General features: G+C 51.5%; 1 protein-coding gene across 4 annotated transcripts in view; it reads right to left on the reverse strand.

The window, feature by feature from the left end:
- Positions 1-14,516, reverse strand: part of ERBB4 (erb-b2 receptor tyrosine kinase 4) — a 979,801-nt gene that overhangs the window by 264,350 nt on the left and 700,935 nt on the right. For all 4 annotated transcript variants that reach the window (XM_068160757.1, XM_068160755.1, XM_068160756.1 and 1 more), the window contains exons 7-10: positions 10,010-10,151; positions 6,905-7,018; positions 3,659-3,785; positions 234-307 (exon numbers count right to left, since the gene is read on the reverse strand). In XM_068160757.1, coding sequence (XP_068016858.1) covers positions 234-307; positions 3,659-3,785; positions 6,905-7,018; positions 10,010-10,151 — 457 coding nt within the window. The remainder of the gene's footprint in view (positions 1-233; positions 308-3,658; positions 3,786-6,904; positions 7,019-10,009; positions 10,152-14,516) is intronic.

The raw sequence follows: 14,516 nt of genomic DNA on the forward strand, positions 1-14,516 counted from the left end.
AATATTCCAGATGTGGCTTCACCAGGGCAGTGGACTATTCATGAGCAAAGGACAGCACATTTGTGCCTATCAACTGATAGGGAAGTTATTGTGCATTAAACCTTTATGATATCTACAGCACAGTGGCCTTAAAGAAAAAGACAACCAACTTGCATTCTTCAGAAGATCCAATAAATGACCACCAGAAAGACAAAGTGAGGAGTTCAGAGTGTAGGGAATCAGGAGTGTGTTACCTGTTATCTCCCGCACCGTTTGGAAGATATTCAGTTTCTCTGGGTTGATTGCAGCAATTGTGTGGTAGGGGTCCCTGAAAGATCAAAAGGACAAAATGTGATACTCTGAATAAAACAAAGACCAGGTTCTCACAGAATCACACAGAAACATTCAGCTTGGAAAAGACCCTCAGGATCAATAAGGTCAACCCAGAACCCTACTCTACAAGGATCACCCCTAAACCACAGCCCCAAGCACCACATCCAAACCACCCTGAAATACATCCAGCCTTGGGGACTCCACCACCTCCCTGGGCAGCACATTCCAAGCCCTGACCACTCTTGATGGGAAAAAATTCTTCCTCCTGTCCACTCTGAACCTGCCCTGCTGCAGCTTGAGGCTCTTCCCTCTTCTTCTATGTCTAACGACCTGTGAGAAGAGACCAGCACCAAGCTCTCCACAACCTCCTTTCAGGGAGCTGTAGAGAGCCAGGAGGTCTTCCCTCAGCCTCCTCTGCTTCACACTAACTATCCCCAGCTCCTGCAGTTGCTCTTCATCAGATTTCTTCTCCAGGCCCTTCCCAGCTTCCTTGCCCTCCTCTGCCCTGGCTCCAGCACCTCCACATCTCTCTTGTCTTGAGGTGCCCAAATCTGGACACAGCACTCGAGGCGTGGCCTCCCCAGAGCTGAGTGCCAGGGGACAATCCCCTCCCTGCTGCTGCTGGACACAGCATTGCTGATCCCAGCCAGGATGCCTTTGGCTTTCTTGGCCACTTGGGCACAGTGCTGTACTCAAAGCATTCAGGAAGTCAACATTTTGCTTTTAGGCAGCCCAGACTCCAGATTTATTCAGAGAGAGAAAGTTGGTGTGCAAAACTAACTCCTATGTTAGGCATCTGTCCTTTGGGATTATTCAGAACTTATCCCTATTTTCCTTTTTACATCCAGTGGTGATTTATTTACAGTCTCCTCTGGAGAGTTTTTCAAGACCTGCCTGGATGTGCTCCTGTGTGGCCTGCCCTAGGTGATCCTGCTCTGGCAGGGGGGTTGGACTGGATGAGCTCTGGAGGTCCCTTCCAGCCCAGCCCATTCTGTGATTCCGTGACTCTATGTGCTACAGCAAAGCAGTTGAGGCTGAGCTGGATTGCAGGTCTGTCATCATTTAGTAAACATTTTCCTTTTTTCTCTGATTTTAAAGGAGTGAAGCCTCTCCAGCTATTGAAGAGGGTAGGAACCATCCTCAGTAAATGTGGAGTAGGCCTTTCCACCTCTCCTGCTCCTGCTTTCCCAGGCACACCGCTTGTGGAAGTGGAGCACGCAGGTAATCAGCCAGGCTGTGTCTGGGGACAGACCTCAACACGTCTGTGTGAAGGCAGACTGATGGGGTCACTCCTGACCATGCTGCAGATGACTCCAGGTTAGCAGTAACAAAATGAGCTCCTGAACCTTACCATAAAGCCCAGTGGACCACAGAAACATCATATACACTTAATAGTAACAATCTGAGGCTCTCAGGAAGCCAGATAAAAAGCCTTGGCTATCTCACAGAAACACAGCACTTTGCTTTTAAAATGCATTACCATTAACAACCAAAAGAAAACTCTTTTCTGCACCAGCCATGAGGGCACTGAATTTCACCTCCAAATTCGAAGCTAAAAGAGTCTTCAAAGAGAAGAAATCTGCTTTTAACCCCCTTGAACAGCCAAGGGTCTGATATGGTTTGTGAACAGTCAAAGCTGTGGAATCATGCAGTCAGCTTCTACTAGCCTTATTAGCAGGGCTGGGGTTTCCCAGCAGGTTCTTTCAGGTGAATTTAACAGGAATGAGAGTCTCGCTTCACTCTGAGACTGGAGTTTAACAGCTACAGGGAACAAAAAATGCCGGTGAGCACTGAGGGCTTGTTGCTCCTGCTGCGAGTCCAGGGCGGGGGGGAGGAGGAAACATTTGTTTCTAACAGAGGATGTCCTTCCTTCGACCTAGAGCTCTCCATGTAGCTCACCCCTTCAAGGCAGAAGGCACTTTGGCTTTTTAGCACTCCAACCAGAAGGAAACAGTAGAGAGATCACTTTATCCATGTGCTTCAGCAGAGCATAACCTTGCATTAATTCACAGAATGGCTCAGGCTGGAAGAAACCTTAGAGATCACCTATTCCAACCTCCTGCCATGGGCAGGGACACCTCTCACCTAGCCCAGGTCACTCCAGGCCCCATCCAACCTGGCTTGCAACATCTCCAGGGAGGGGGCACCCACAACCTCTCTGAACAATCCATGCCAGACTCTTGCTACCCTCATAGGAAAAATTTCTTCCTAAGATCCAATCTAAACCTATTTTCAAGCTTGTATCCAATGTTCCTTGATATTACTGCGCACCACCCAAAAGAGCTTGGCCCCCTCCCCTTGACACCCAGCCCTCAGCTCTTGATAGACATTGATCAGATCCCCTCTCAGCCTTCTCTTCTCCAGACTAAACATCCCCAGGGCTCTCAGTCTCTCTTCACAGGGGAGATGCTCAAGTCCCCTAAGCATCCTCCTGGCTCTCCCTTGGACTCTCTCCAGCAGGTCTCTGTCTCTCTTGACTTGGGGAGCCCAGAACTGAACAGAGTATTGCAGGTGTGGTCTCAGCTGGGCAGAGCAGAGGGGGAGCAGAACCTCCCTAGCCCTGCTGGCCACACTTTTCTTGCTGCACCCCAGGATCCCCTTGGCTCTCTTGGCCACATTGCTGTCCCATGCAGAACTTGCTGCTCACCAGCACTCCAAGGTCATTCTCCATGGAGCTGCTCTCCAGCAGGGCATTCCCTAACCTGTCCTGGTGCCTGCTGTTATTCCTCCCCAGATGCAGGACCCTGCACTTGTCCTTACTGAACTCCCTGAGGTTTACCTGCAGCCAGCTCTCAGTCTGTCCAGCTCTCATAGCCATGTAGCCATATTTAAAGCATTTCATCCACATTTAACCCAAACACTGGACTTAAACACCAGAGTGTTATGCAGTGGCTGAAGCTGCAACTTGGCTCTCAACTTCAAAGCTGACTGATAAGAGGGCAGCTTTTGTGCATGTGCATGCAGTGACAGGCACAATTTATGCTAAGTGAGGCACATGGCTGCTAAAAACAAACAAACTAATGGAAGGTAATTTCCCTTCCTCTTCTCCATCCTCTCATCAGCCATGATGGGAAGCCAGGACCGAGCGGCTCATACAGTAACCAGAGACCACAGCTGGTTTCATTCCTTCTGGAGCAGACACTCCTTCACATCCTTTCTTTTTGTAGAGGTTGAACCATGAGAACCAAGATAATGCTTCCCTTCATAATGGAAGGCAGAAAAGCAATTTATCCTGGGTCTGCTCCTCCATAAAGGAAGCCTGTAGCCATCATTAGGAGGAGAGGAGGTGGATACAATTCATGTCAGCTGCCACCACGACATAACATCTTACCACGCTGTCACTTACCCATGAATCCCAGTAACAAGGAAGATAAGGTTGCCATTGATCTTGGTGCAGTTGATGAACTTGTCAATGTTGCTGGAATCCACCGTCTGAGCTGACACTAAACTCCCTGTTCCAATGCCATCACATGCTGCCAAAACAAAGGAGTTTGTGTAAAGCACCAGGGAAAGCAATTCCTGAGCCAGGACGTGTTGGCCTTCTGCGCACAAGTTTGTGTTTCTTTCAGAGACAAAGCAGCAGAGAGGTGTGAAAACAGCACCCTGTGCCCACATTGCCAAAGCAGGAGGTGCCAGCTGAGCCAAAGTACCTGCCACAGAAGGACATCCTGGCACACAGGTTAAGGTATTCCAGATTAGAATCAGAGAAATCATAGAATCATAGAAGCAGCCAGGTTGGAAAAGACCTCAGAGATCATCAAGTCCAACCTATTCCCTAACACCTAATACCTCCTGACAACTAAACCATGGCTCCAAGTGCCACATCCAAACCATTGTTGAACAATTCCAGGGATGGTGACTCCACCACCTCCCTGGGCAGCACACCCCAATGGCCAATTACGCTTTCTGGGAAGAATTTTCTCCTCACCTTCAGCCTAAACTTCCCCTGGCACAGCTTGAGACTGTGTCCTCTTCTTCTGGTGCTGGTTGTCTGGGAGAAGAGACCAACCCCCTTCTGGCTACAACCTCCTTGTAGAGGGCAATAAGATCTCCCCTGAGCCTCCTCTTCCCCAGGCTAAGCAACCCCAGCTCCCTCAGCCTCTCCTCACAGGGCTGTGCTCCAGACCCCTCCACAGCCTCATTGCCCTTCTCTGGACATGTTCAGGTATCTTAATCAAGGAGCCCAGAGCTGGACACAGGACTCAAGGTGTGGCCTAACCAGTGCTGAGCACAGGGCAGAATGATTTCCCTGCTCCTGCTGGCCACTATTTCTGATCCAGGCCAGGATGCCACTGGCCTTCTTGGCCACCTGGGCACACTGCTGGCTCATGTTCAGCTTCTATCAACCAGTACCCCTGGGTCCCCCTCTGCCTGGCTGCTCTCAGCCACTCTGACCCCAGCCTGTAGTGCTGCATGGGGTTATTGTGGCCAAAGTGTAGAACCCGGCACTTGGACTTGTTGAACGCCACCATGTTGGACTGTGCCATCTGTCCAGCCTGTCAAGGTCCCTCTGCAGAGCCCTCCTACCCTCTAACAGATCCACACCTGTTAGAGATAAAGGCAGCTGCCAATCACCCAAAATCCCACTGAAGCCAGCTGTAAACAGGGCGGTATAACTTAGCTCAGACCAGCCTGGCAGCTATTCCACTTCTTTGTGCACTACTCACAGCTGAAACTGAGAGGTCCTAACACTCCCAGCAAGGAAACCTCTCCCCATAGCCTTTCTATGGAATTTGTTTTGTATTTTCTGGGACACAGAGCACATCCAGGAAAAAAATTCCTCATTACTTCCATCACATAATGTATCCTAGCTCCTCCAATGGCAACTACCAGCTGCACATCTGAACCTTTTACACACATATGGTAACCTTCCTCCTCACAGGGTAAGACTGAGATCTTGACAGGAAGATGCCATGTGCACTTCCATGCATAGAACTCTCAACCCAACAAAGAAGCTAAGTACTGCAGTTAGGGCAAAGGCATGGACATCAACCTAACACACACTTTAGCAAGTCCACAGCACCCTGCTCTGACACAGATGTCTGTGTTTGCCACTTTCCGCCTCCTGGAGTGACTGTTGATTTAGAGCTCTTTCAGTAGCTGCAGTGTGGTCCCCATCCACAGGAAAGGTCGGATGGAGGAACTCAGAAACTCCAGGCCAGTCCTGGAGACCTCAGTGCCAGGGAAAGTGATGGAGCAGAGTATCCTGGCGGCAATAACTGCGCACCTGAAGGATGGCCAAGGGCTCAGGTCCAGCCAGCATGGATTTAGGAAGGGCAGGTCCTGCCTCTCCAACCTGATCTCCTTCTATGAGCAGGTGACTGCCTGGTGGATGTGGGGCAGGCTGTGGATGTGGTCTACCTGGACTTCAGCAAGGCCTTTGACACCATCCCCCACAGCAAACTGCTGTCTAAGCTGTCAGCCCCTGGCTTGGACAGCAGCACTCTGAGCTGGGTTAGGAACTGGCTGGAGGCTGAGCCCAGAGAGTGGTGGTGAATGGTGCCACAGCCAGCTGGCAGCCAGGCACCAGCGGCATCCCCCAGGGATCAGTGCTGGGCCCCATCCTCTTCAACATCTTCATCAATGATCTGGATGAGGGGATTGAGTCAGTCATCAGCAAGTTTGCAGATGACACCAAGCTGGGAGCAGATGTTAGTCAGTTAGAGGATAGAAGGGCTCTGCAGAGGGACCTCGACTGACTGGACAGATGGGCAGAGTCCAACAGGATGGCATTCAACAAATCCAAGTGCCAGGGGCTGCACTTTGGCCACAACAACCCCATGCAGAGCTACAGGCTGGGGTCAGAGTGGCTGGAGAGCAGCCAGGCAGAGAGGAACCTGGGGGTGCTGATTGACAGCCACCTAAACATGAGCCAGCAGTGTGCCCAGATGGCCAAGAAGGCCAATGGCATCCTGGCCTGCATTAGGAACAGTGTGGCCAGCAGGAGCAGGGAAGTCATTGTGCCCCTGTACTCTGCACTGGTTAGGCCACACCTTGAGTCCTGTGTCCAGTTCTGGGCCCCTCAGTTTCAGAAGGACATTGAGAGACTTGAAGGTGTCCAGAGAAGGGCAACAAGGCTGGGGAGAGGCCTTGAGCACAGCCCTGTGAGGAGAGGCTGAGGGAGCTGGGGTTGCTTAGCCTGGAGAAGAGGAGGCTCAGGGGAGACCTCATTGCTCTCTACAACTACCTGAAAGGTGGTTGTAGCCAGGCAGAGGTTGGTCTCTTCTCTCATGCAACCAGCACCAGAACAAGAGGACACAGTCTCAAGCTGCACCAGGGGAGGTTTAGGCTGGAGGTGAGAAGAAAGTTCTTCCCTGAGAGGGTCATTCGTTATTGGAATGTGCTGCCCAGGGAGGTGGTGGAGTCCCCATCCCTGGAGGTGTTCAAGAGGGGATTGGATGTGGCACTTGGTGCCATGGTCTAGGCATGAGGTCTGTGGTGACAGGTTGGACTCGATGATCCTCAAGGTCTCTTCCAACCTTGGCAATACTGTGATACTGTGATACTCACGAAGGGCATTTCATGCCAGCCTGCTCCGCTCTATGACAGCACAGGCTACATCCCACACAATTTATACCAAACTCTTGCCTACCTTTAGGACAAATGTCAGTGCAGGGCTTGCACATCTTAATGCCATTCTCTTCAACTTCCATCTTGGAGCTGGGACATGCACGGACACAAGAGCTGGAATCCACCACAAAGTTATCTGAGGAGAAAAAAAAGAGATTGGCAGGAGGTGACCCACTGGACTCAACAGCCCTGGGACTCAGGCTTGGGGATGTTGTGTCAGCCCATAATCACTAATTACCTCAGCACTGCCACGCTGGCATTAACAATTAATGCTCAGTGTTTTGTGAAGCATACAAGCGAGCAAATGAGGCACGGTTTCAGAGGCTTAAGAAAATCCAGGAATTGTCAGGCCTGATCTCCTCTCCTCCCCTAATTTCCTTGGGTGATTATTTGCAGTGAGAAAGAAAAAAAGCTACACTAATTTGAGGTTAAGTGAAACAAGATGCTCTGCCCTACCTCTTTCAATCACACACAGACACGTACACCTGGGATCAAACGCTGCAAAGGACAAGTTTTCCCTTGTAAAACAACTGCCAAGGGCAACACCGACTGATCCTGCCTAATTGAAGGACTTCATTTTGTCAAAGCAAGAGAAAAAATAACAGAACAAACCACACACACACACAAAAGAAGAAACAAGGTTCAGTGAAGTGAAGGGCAGCGAGGCTGGGAAGAGGCCTTGAGCACAGCCCTGTGAGGAGAGGCTGAGGGAGCTGGGGTTGCTTAGCCTGGAGAAGAGGAGGCTCAGGGGAGACCTCATTGCTATCTACAACTACCTGAAGGGAGGTTGTAGCCAGGAGAGATTTGGTCTCTCCTTTCAGGCAACCAACACCAGAACAAGAGGACACAGTCTCAAGCTGTGCCAGGGGAAGTTTAGGCTGGAGGTGAGGAGAAAGTTCTTCACTGAGAGAGTCGTTCACCATTGGAATGTGCGGCCCAGGGAGGTGGTGGAGTCCCCATCCCTGGAGGTGTTCAAGAGGGGATTGGATGTGGCACTTGGTGCCACGGTCTAGTCATGAGGTCTGTGGTGACAGGTTGGACTTGATGACCTTTGAGGTCTCTTCCAACCTTGGTGATACTGTGATACTGTGAAGTGTTTGGACAAAGAGTCATATCGGGAAGAGAGGCAGGGAGGCAGAGGGGGAGGAGAGAAGGGAAGAAGGGAGGAAGGGAGGGAGGAAGGAAGGAAGGAAGGGAGGAATGAATGAATAAATACATAAATCAACAAACACCTTGCTTCAAAACCCCTACCCCTCTTTTAGAGCCAGGATTAAGCCCTGAGGTTCCAGACTTGGCTCTTGGTTTGGGTGGCATTATCATTCCATGTATTCCAGACTAGCCATCCTTCTGGGATAAAATGATGAGTGCACCACAGAATGACAGGGAGAGGAGAGTATTTCCCCCCTTTTTTCTCTTTCTAACTAAAGCATTACTATCAAAGCCTATGTAAGTGATGAGCCTCTAATTTTTCCTGTGGCCTGTCATCATCTGTCTGGCATCTCAGAAGCATGTGGGCTTTACATGTGTTGCATTATTCTTTTAACTCCCTCCTCCCCTCTAATTTTAGTCTGGACTTTTAAGACTGTATTGTTGTCAGCCCTGCATTTTTTTTGCCCCTCACTGGGCCAAGATTGCCCAGAAAATGAGGTTCAACAAGGAGAAGTGCAGAGTCCTGCCCCTGGAAAGGAAGAATAAACTGCAGCAGTACAGGTTGGGAGAGGATCTGCTGGAGAGAAGCCCTCTGGAGTGCTGGTGGACAGCAAATTCTGCATGGGACAGCAATGTGCCCTCGTGGCCAAGAAGGCCAATGGGATCCTGGGCTGCATTCAGAGGAGTGGGTCCAGCAGATCCAGGGAGGTTCTCCTTCCCCTCTACTCTGCCCTGGTCTGGCCCCACCTGGAATACTGAATACAGTTTTGGGCTCCCCAGTTCAGGAGGGACAGAGATCTGCTGGAGAGAGTCCAAGGGAGGGCTCCAAGGATGATGAAAGGACTGGAGCCCTGCCTGGTGAGGAGAGGCTGAGAGCCCTGGGGCTGTTGAGTCTGGAGAGGAGAAGACTGAGAGGGATCTGATCAATGTCTATCAAGAGCTGAGGGCTGGGGGTCAGGAAGGAAGGGACAGCCTTTGCTCACTTGTGCACTGTGATAGGACAAGGGGCAATGGATGTAAACTACAGCACAGGAGGTTCCAGCTCAACATGAGGAGGAACTTCTTCACTGTGAGGCTCACAGAGCACAGGACCAGGCTGCCCAGAGAGGTTGTGGAGTCTCCTTCTCTGGAGGCTTTCCATTCCTGTCTGGATGTGTTCCTGTGTGACCTGTGCTGGATTGTATGGTCCTGCTCTGGCAGGGGGGTTGGACTCAATGATCTCCAGAGGTCACTGCCTGTATGAGATAATCCTGTCTTGAGCATGTTGATCACCTGGGGATGTGCTGATGACATTAAGAACTGAGGAGAGTCCCAACAAAGATAACATCATCCTGAAGGACCCTTTTTGATGTGTCAACTCTGCTCACCCAAACAGCAGCTGCCCAGGGTGTGCTGGACAGTGGATAGCAAAGATGGGCAGGGGCCACCTGCGAGCACACAGGAAAGCCCCCCTGGAATGTGACAAGGGTGTGGGTCAGGAGGAGTTGTGATGAATGAGCCAGGAACATAGTAGCCCTGGGCTGTACCAGCTTATTGTGGGAAACATCACCAGGGATATCTCAGCCAGGAGGCAGCAGCCCACATCATCTCTCCCCCCTCAACCTGTACCAAAGAAGGAGCATGGGGTGGTAACTATCTCTCCTGCTCTCTCTTTCTGCATTCTCTCTCTCCATTTATTTCTTTCTCTGTCTTGTTTGCTCCATCCTCTCTCTCTTTAATAAATAGCCTCATCCAGATCTATGACCTCATTTGTGTCTTAATTTCACTCAGGGGAACGTTCAAAGAGGGCTACACCTCCTTCCCAGCTCCCAGAACGAGACACTGCAGCTCATGGCCGAGTTACTACAGGTTGCAAGCACTTGTGGAGCTGCTGGAGGTGCTGCACTGCGCTCTCGTTGCCTCATTGCTTAGTGAGGCTCCTGCAATGCAGCTCCAGCCTTCCATCGGGGCAGGGAAAGGCAGCTGGCACAGCACTTACGTGGGCACTTCTTCACGCAGAAAGCCCCATAGGTGTACTTGGCATTGTGGTTGTGCTCCAGCTGGAAGGTGGTAGGGTTGTACACAAAGGTCTGGGGGCACTGGGTGACACAGGCGCCGCTGTCGTTGAAATTCATGCAGGCCTGCAAAACAAGGCAGAGAGGAACACTCAGTTAGACCAGACAGCTGCTCTGGTGTGCTCTGGGGCAGGGGGGCATGCTGGCTGTGAGACCCCCAGGGCTGGGCTTCTCTCAAGCAGTGCTGCTGAGGGGTGGGGGTGCACCCAGCACTCTGCAGCCCTGGGGGTGCTGCCCTGGCATCACCTACCCGAGGACATGTGGAGAAGCAGGAGGGGGCAGGGGGCTGGAGGAAACCACACAGTCCCTACTGCTCTGCTAAGCCCCACACCTCAGCAGGCAGCAGGGGAAGTGGTGACAGCCACATGGCACAGCCCTGCATCCCCAGTGCTCCATTCAGCTCTCCACGGCACTGCCTGAGACCAGGAGACAAACCACAGGCACAGCCCTGCGTCCATGGCACTGCCTGAGACCAGGAGACAGAGCACATGGCACAGCCTGCATGGGTGCTGCTTACAGCCTAGAGAACACCACATGGCAGAGATCTGCTTGGTGCTGTCCATGGCCTAGGGAACACCACGTGGCACAGCTCTGCTTGGTGCTGCCCATGGCCTAGGGAACACCACGTGGCAGAGATCTGCTTGGTGCTGCCCATGGCCTACAGAACACCACATGGCAGAGATCTGCTTGGTGCTGCCCATGGCCTAGGGAACACCACGTGGCACAGCTCTGCTTGGTGCTGTCCATGGCCTAGGGAACACCACATGGCACAGCTCTGCTTGGTGCTGCCCATGGCCTAAGGAACACCACATGGCACAGCTCTGCTTGGTGCTGTCCATGGCCTAGAGAACACCACATGGCAGAGATCTGCTTGGTGCTGCCCATGGCCTAGGGAACACCACGTGGCACAGCTCTGCTTGTTGATGCCTGCTTTGGTTTCTGTTGGGTTTTGTGTGTGTGTGTGGTTTTGGTTTGGTGTTTGTTTTGGTTTGTTTGGTTTATTTGTTTGTTGATGGTACTGGGGGGTTTGTTGTTTTTATTTGGGTTTTGGGTTGGGTTTGGTTTGGTTTGGTTTCTTTCCTTTCCTTTTCTTTCCCAGTACAGTCTGCTTTGTTCACACATGCCTCCAGAGCATGGAATGTGATGCACAGTTTTTTAACCTTCCTCCTGGCACCTTAGATGTAGAATAGAATAGAATAGAATAGAATAGAATAGAATAGAATAGAATAGAATAGAATAGAATAGAATAGACCAGGCTGGAAGAGACCTTCAAGATCATCAAGTCCAACCTATCAACCAACACCACCTAATAAACTAACCCATGGAACCAAGCACGCTATCAAGTCTCCTCCTAAACACCTACAGTGTAATAGTAATAATAATAAAAAGACCTTCAAGACCTTCAAGATCATCATGTCCAACCTATCAACCAATCAATCAACCAATCCAACCCACCTAAACAACCAAACCATGGCACCAAGCACCCTACCAAGTCTCCTCCTGGACACCTCCAGTGATGGTGACTCCACCACCTCCCCAGGCAGCACATTCCAATGGGCAATCACTCTCTCTATGAAGAATTTCTTCCAAACCTCCAGCCTAAACCTCCCCTGGTGCAGCTTGAGACTGTGTCCTCTTCTTCTGGTGCTGGTTGCCTGGGAGAAGAGACCAGCCCCAATCTGTCCACAACCTCCCTTCAGGTAGTTGTAGAGAGCAATGAGGTCACCCCTGAGTCTCCTCCTCTCCAGGCTAAGCAACCCCAGCTCCCTCAGCCTCTCCTCACAGGGCTGTGTTCCAAACCCCTCACCAACTTTGTTGCCCTTCTCTGGACACCTTCCAGCAAGTCAACCTCCTTCCTAAACTGAGGGGCCCAGAACTGGACACAGGACTCAAGCTGTGGCCTAACCAGTGCAGTGTACAGGGGCAGAATGACCTCCCTGCTCCTGCTGGCCACACTGTTCCTGAGGCAGGCCAGGATGCCATTGGCCCTCTTGGCTGCCTGGGCACACTGCAGGCTCATGTTCAGCCTACCATCGACCAGCACCCCCAGGTCCCTCTCTGCCTGGCTGCTCTCAGCCACTCTGACCCCAGCCTGTAGCACTGCCTGGGGTTGCTGTGGCCAATGTGCAGCACCTGGCACTTGGATGTGTTCAATCTCCTGCCCTTGGACTCTGCCCATCTGTCCAGGATCTTGGCACACAGATCATCTGCAAAAAGGGGCTGACTGAACCCCCCCTAGTTTGAAGCACAGTTGGCTGCTGCAGCCCTTCGGACAAGAACATAGCACCACTGTAATTTGTTTCTTAAGTCTTGTCACCGCTAGCAATCAGCTCTCTCACAGCTCCACAGGACATTCTGAAGCCGCCAGGGGCCAACAGCTATTTATCGTCGTTTAAACGAATGCTAATGACTCTTTCAGAGGTCCGGTCTTCTGATATCCTCCAGCAGGAGCCCATCCTCCAGCTGAAAACTGAAGTTCCCAATTAGAAAGTGAGAGGGATCAGAGCTTCTTTTTGAGCTGGCACGGGAGGAGGTCATTTCCCCAAGCGGCAAGTTTAACAAGGTCACTTGCTTCACGCACTGGGAAAAGAAAAGAGGACTTTGGATCACTTAGCATTCATGTTCAGCCACCCACAGCTGCCAGAGGACAGGGCCCCGACGAATGCAGAGGCAAGCGTGTGGATAAGGAAAGGTAACGTTATGCAGAGAAAATAATTGACCATGCAAGATGGGTAATTAGGAATAGAAAAGCCCCACCGATTTTGACGGTCCTTATCACCACGTACCACGGCTGGCTCACGACAAACCGGTGGACTAATATTCACAACGTCAGTGTCAAATAAACATGAAAGCTGTAGCCTGGCTTGCACCCCTCCAGCAGGGTCAGCGCTCAGTGCTGCTGGTCCCTGCTTCCCCCCCAACACGTCCTTCAGAAGTCAGGTTGCTTTAGAAGTTTTAGCCCAGGGATGAATCCTTCTGGCCCTTTTCTAGGTTGTAAAATCCACAGCTGGGTTTGAATCTTCAAAGAGTCAACAATCACACCGATGAGTGTGTCATGTCCCCTCCCCTCCTGGGCTGGCACTGAGAGCATCACACAGAATCACACAGACACATTCGGGTTGGAAAAGACCCTCAGGATTACCAAGTCCAACCCAGAACCCTACTCTGCAAGGATCACCGCTAAACCAGAGCCCCAAGCACCACAGCCAAACCACCTTCAAGCACATCCAGCCCTGGGGACTCCACCACCTCCCTGGGCAGCACATTCCAAGCCCTGACCACTATTCATGGGAAAAAACTCTTCCTATCATCCACTCTGAACCTGCCCTGCTGCAGCTTGAGGCTCCTCCCTCTTCTTCTATGGCTAATGACCTGTGAGAAGAGACCAGCACCAAGCTCTTTACAACCTCCTTTCAGGGAGCTGTAGAAAGCCATGAGATTTCCCCTCAGCCTCCTCCTCTTCAATCTAAGCAGCCCCAGCTCGTTCAGTCTCTCTTCAAAAGAGAGCAAGATTCCTTTGTTCTACTGCTTTTACTAACAGTCCTTATTTCCATTCGATCAGAACCAGCAGGACTGAGGGAGGTCACTTGTCCTGTCAGAAGGAGTCAGATGGGAGGGTCTAATGACTCTTCTGCTGATAATGACAAACAGGCACTTCCAAGATGAGGACACTGTCCTACAGAGATTCATTGATTCATAGAATGGGTTGGGTTGGAAGGGACCTTAAAGATCATCCAGTTCCAACCCCCTGCCATGGGCAGGGGCACCTTCCACTAGCCCAGGTCTTGCTCAAGGCCTCATCCGGTGTGGCCAGCAGGAGCAGGGAAGTCATTGTGCCCCTGGACTCTGCATTGATTAGGCCACACCTTGAGTCCTGTGTCCAGTACAGGGCCCCTCAGTTTAGGAAGGACATCGAGACACTTGAAGGTGTCCAGAGAAGGGCAACAAGTCTGGGGAGAGGCCTTGAGCACAGCCCTGTGAGGAGAGGCTGAGGGAGCTGGGGTTGTTTAGCCTGGAGGAGGCTCAGGGGTGATCTCATTGCTCTCTACAACTACCTGAAGGGAGGTTGTAGCCAGGTGGGGGTTGGTCTCTTCTCCCAGGCAACAAGCACCAGAACAAGAGGACACAGTCTCAAGCTGTGCCAGGGGAAGTTTAGGCTGGAGGTGAGGAGAAAGTTCTTCACTGAGAGAGCTGTTAGCCATTGGAATGTGCTGCCCAGGGAGGTGGTGGAGTCCCCATCCCTGGAGGTGTTCAAGAGGGGATTGGATGTGGCACTTGGTGCCATGGTCTTGTCATGAGGTCTGTGGTGACAGGTTGGACTTGATGATCTTTGAAGTCTCCTCCAACCTTGGTGATACTGTGATACAGCCAGGCAGGGGGTATCCAGTGCCTCCTTGGGCAACCTGTTCCAGTGTCTCACCACCCTCACTG

This window comes from Melanerpes formicivorus, unplaced genomic scaffold (genome assembly GCF_026170545.1).
Source record: "Melanerpes formicivorus ecotype bairdi unplaced genomic scaffold, bMelFor1.0.p_v2 SCAF_52, whole genome shotgun sequence".
Taxonomy (NCBI): Eukaryota; Metazoa; Chordata; class Aves; order Piciformes; family Picidae; genus Melanerpes; species Melanerpes formicivorus.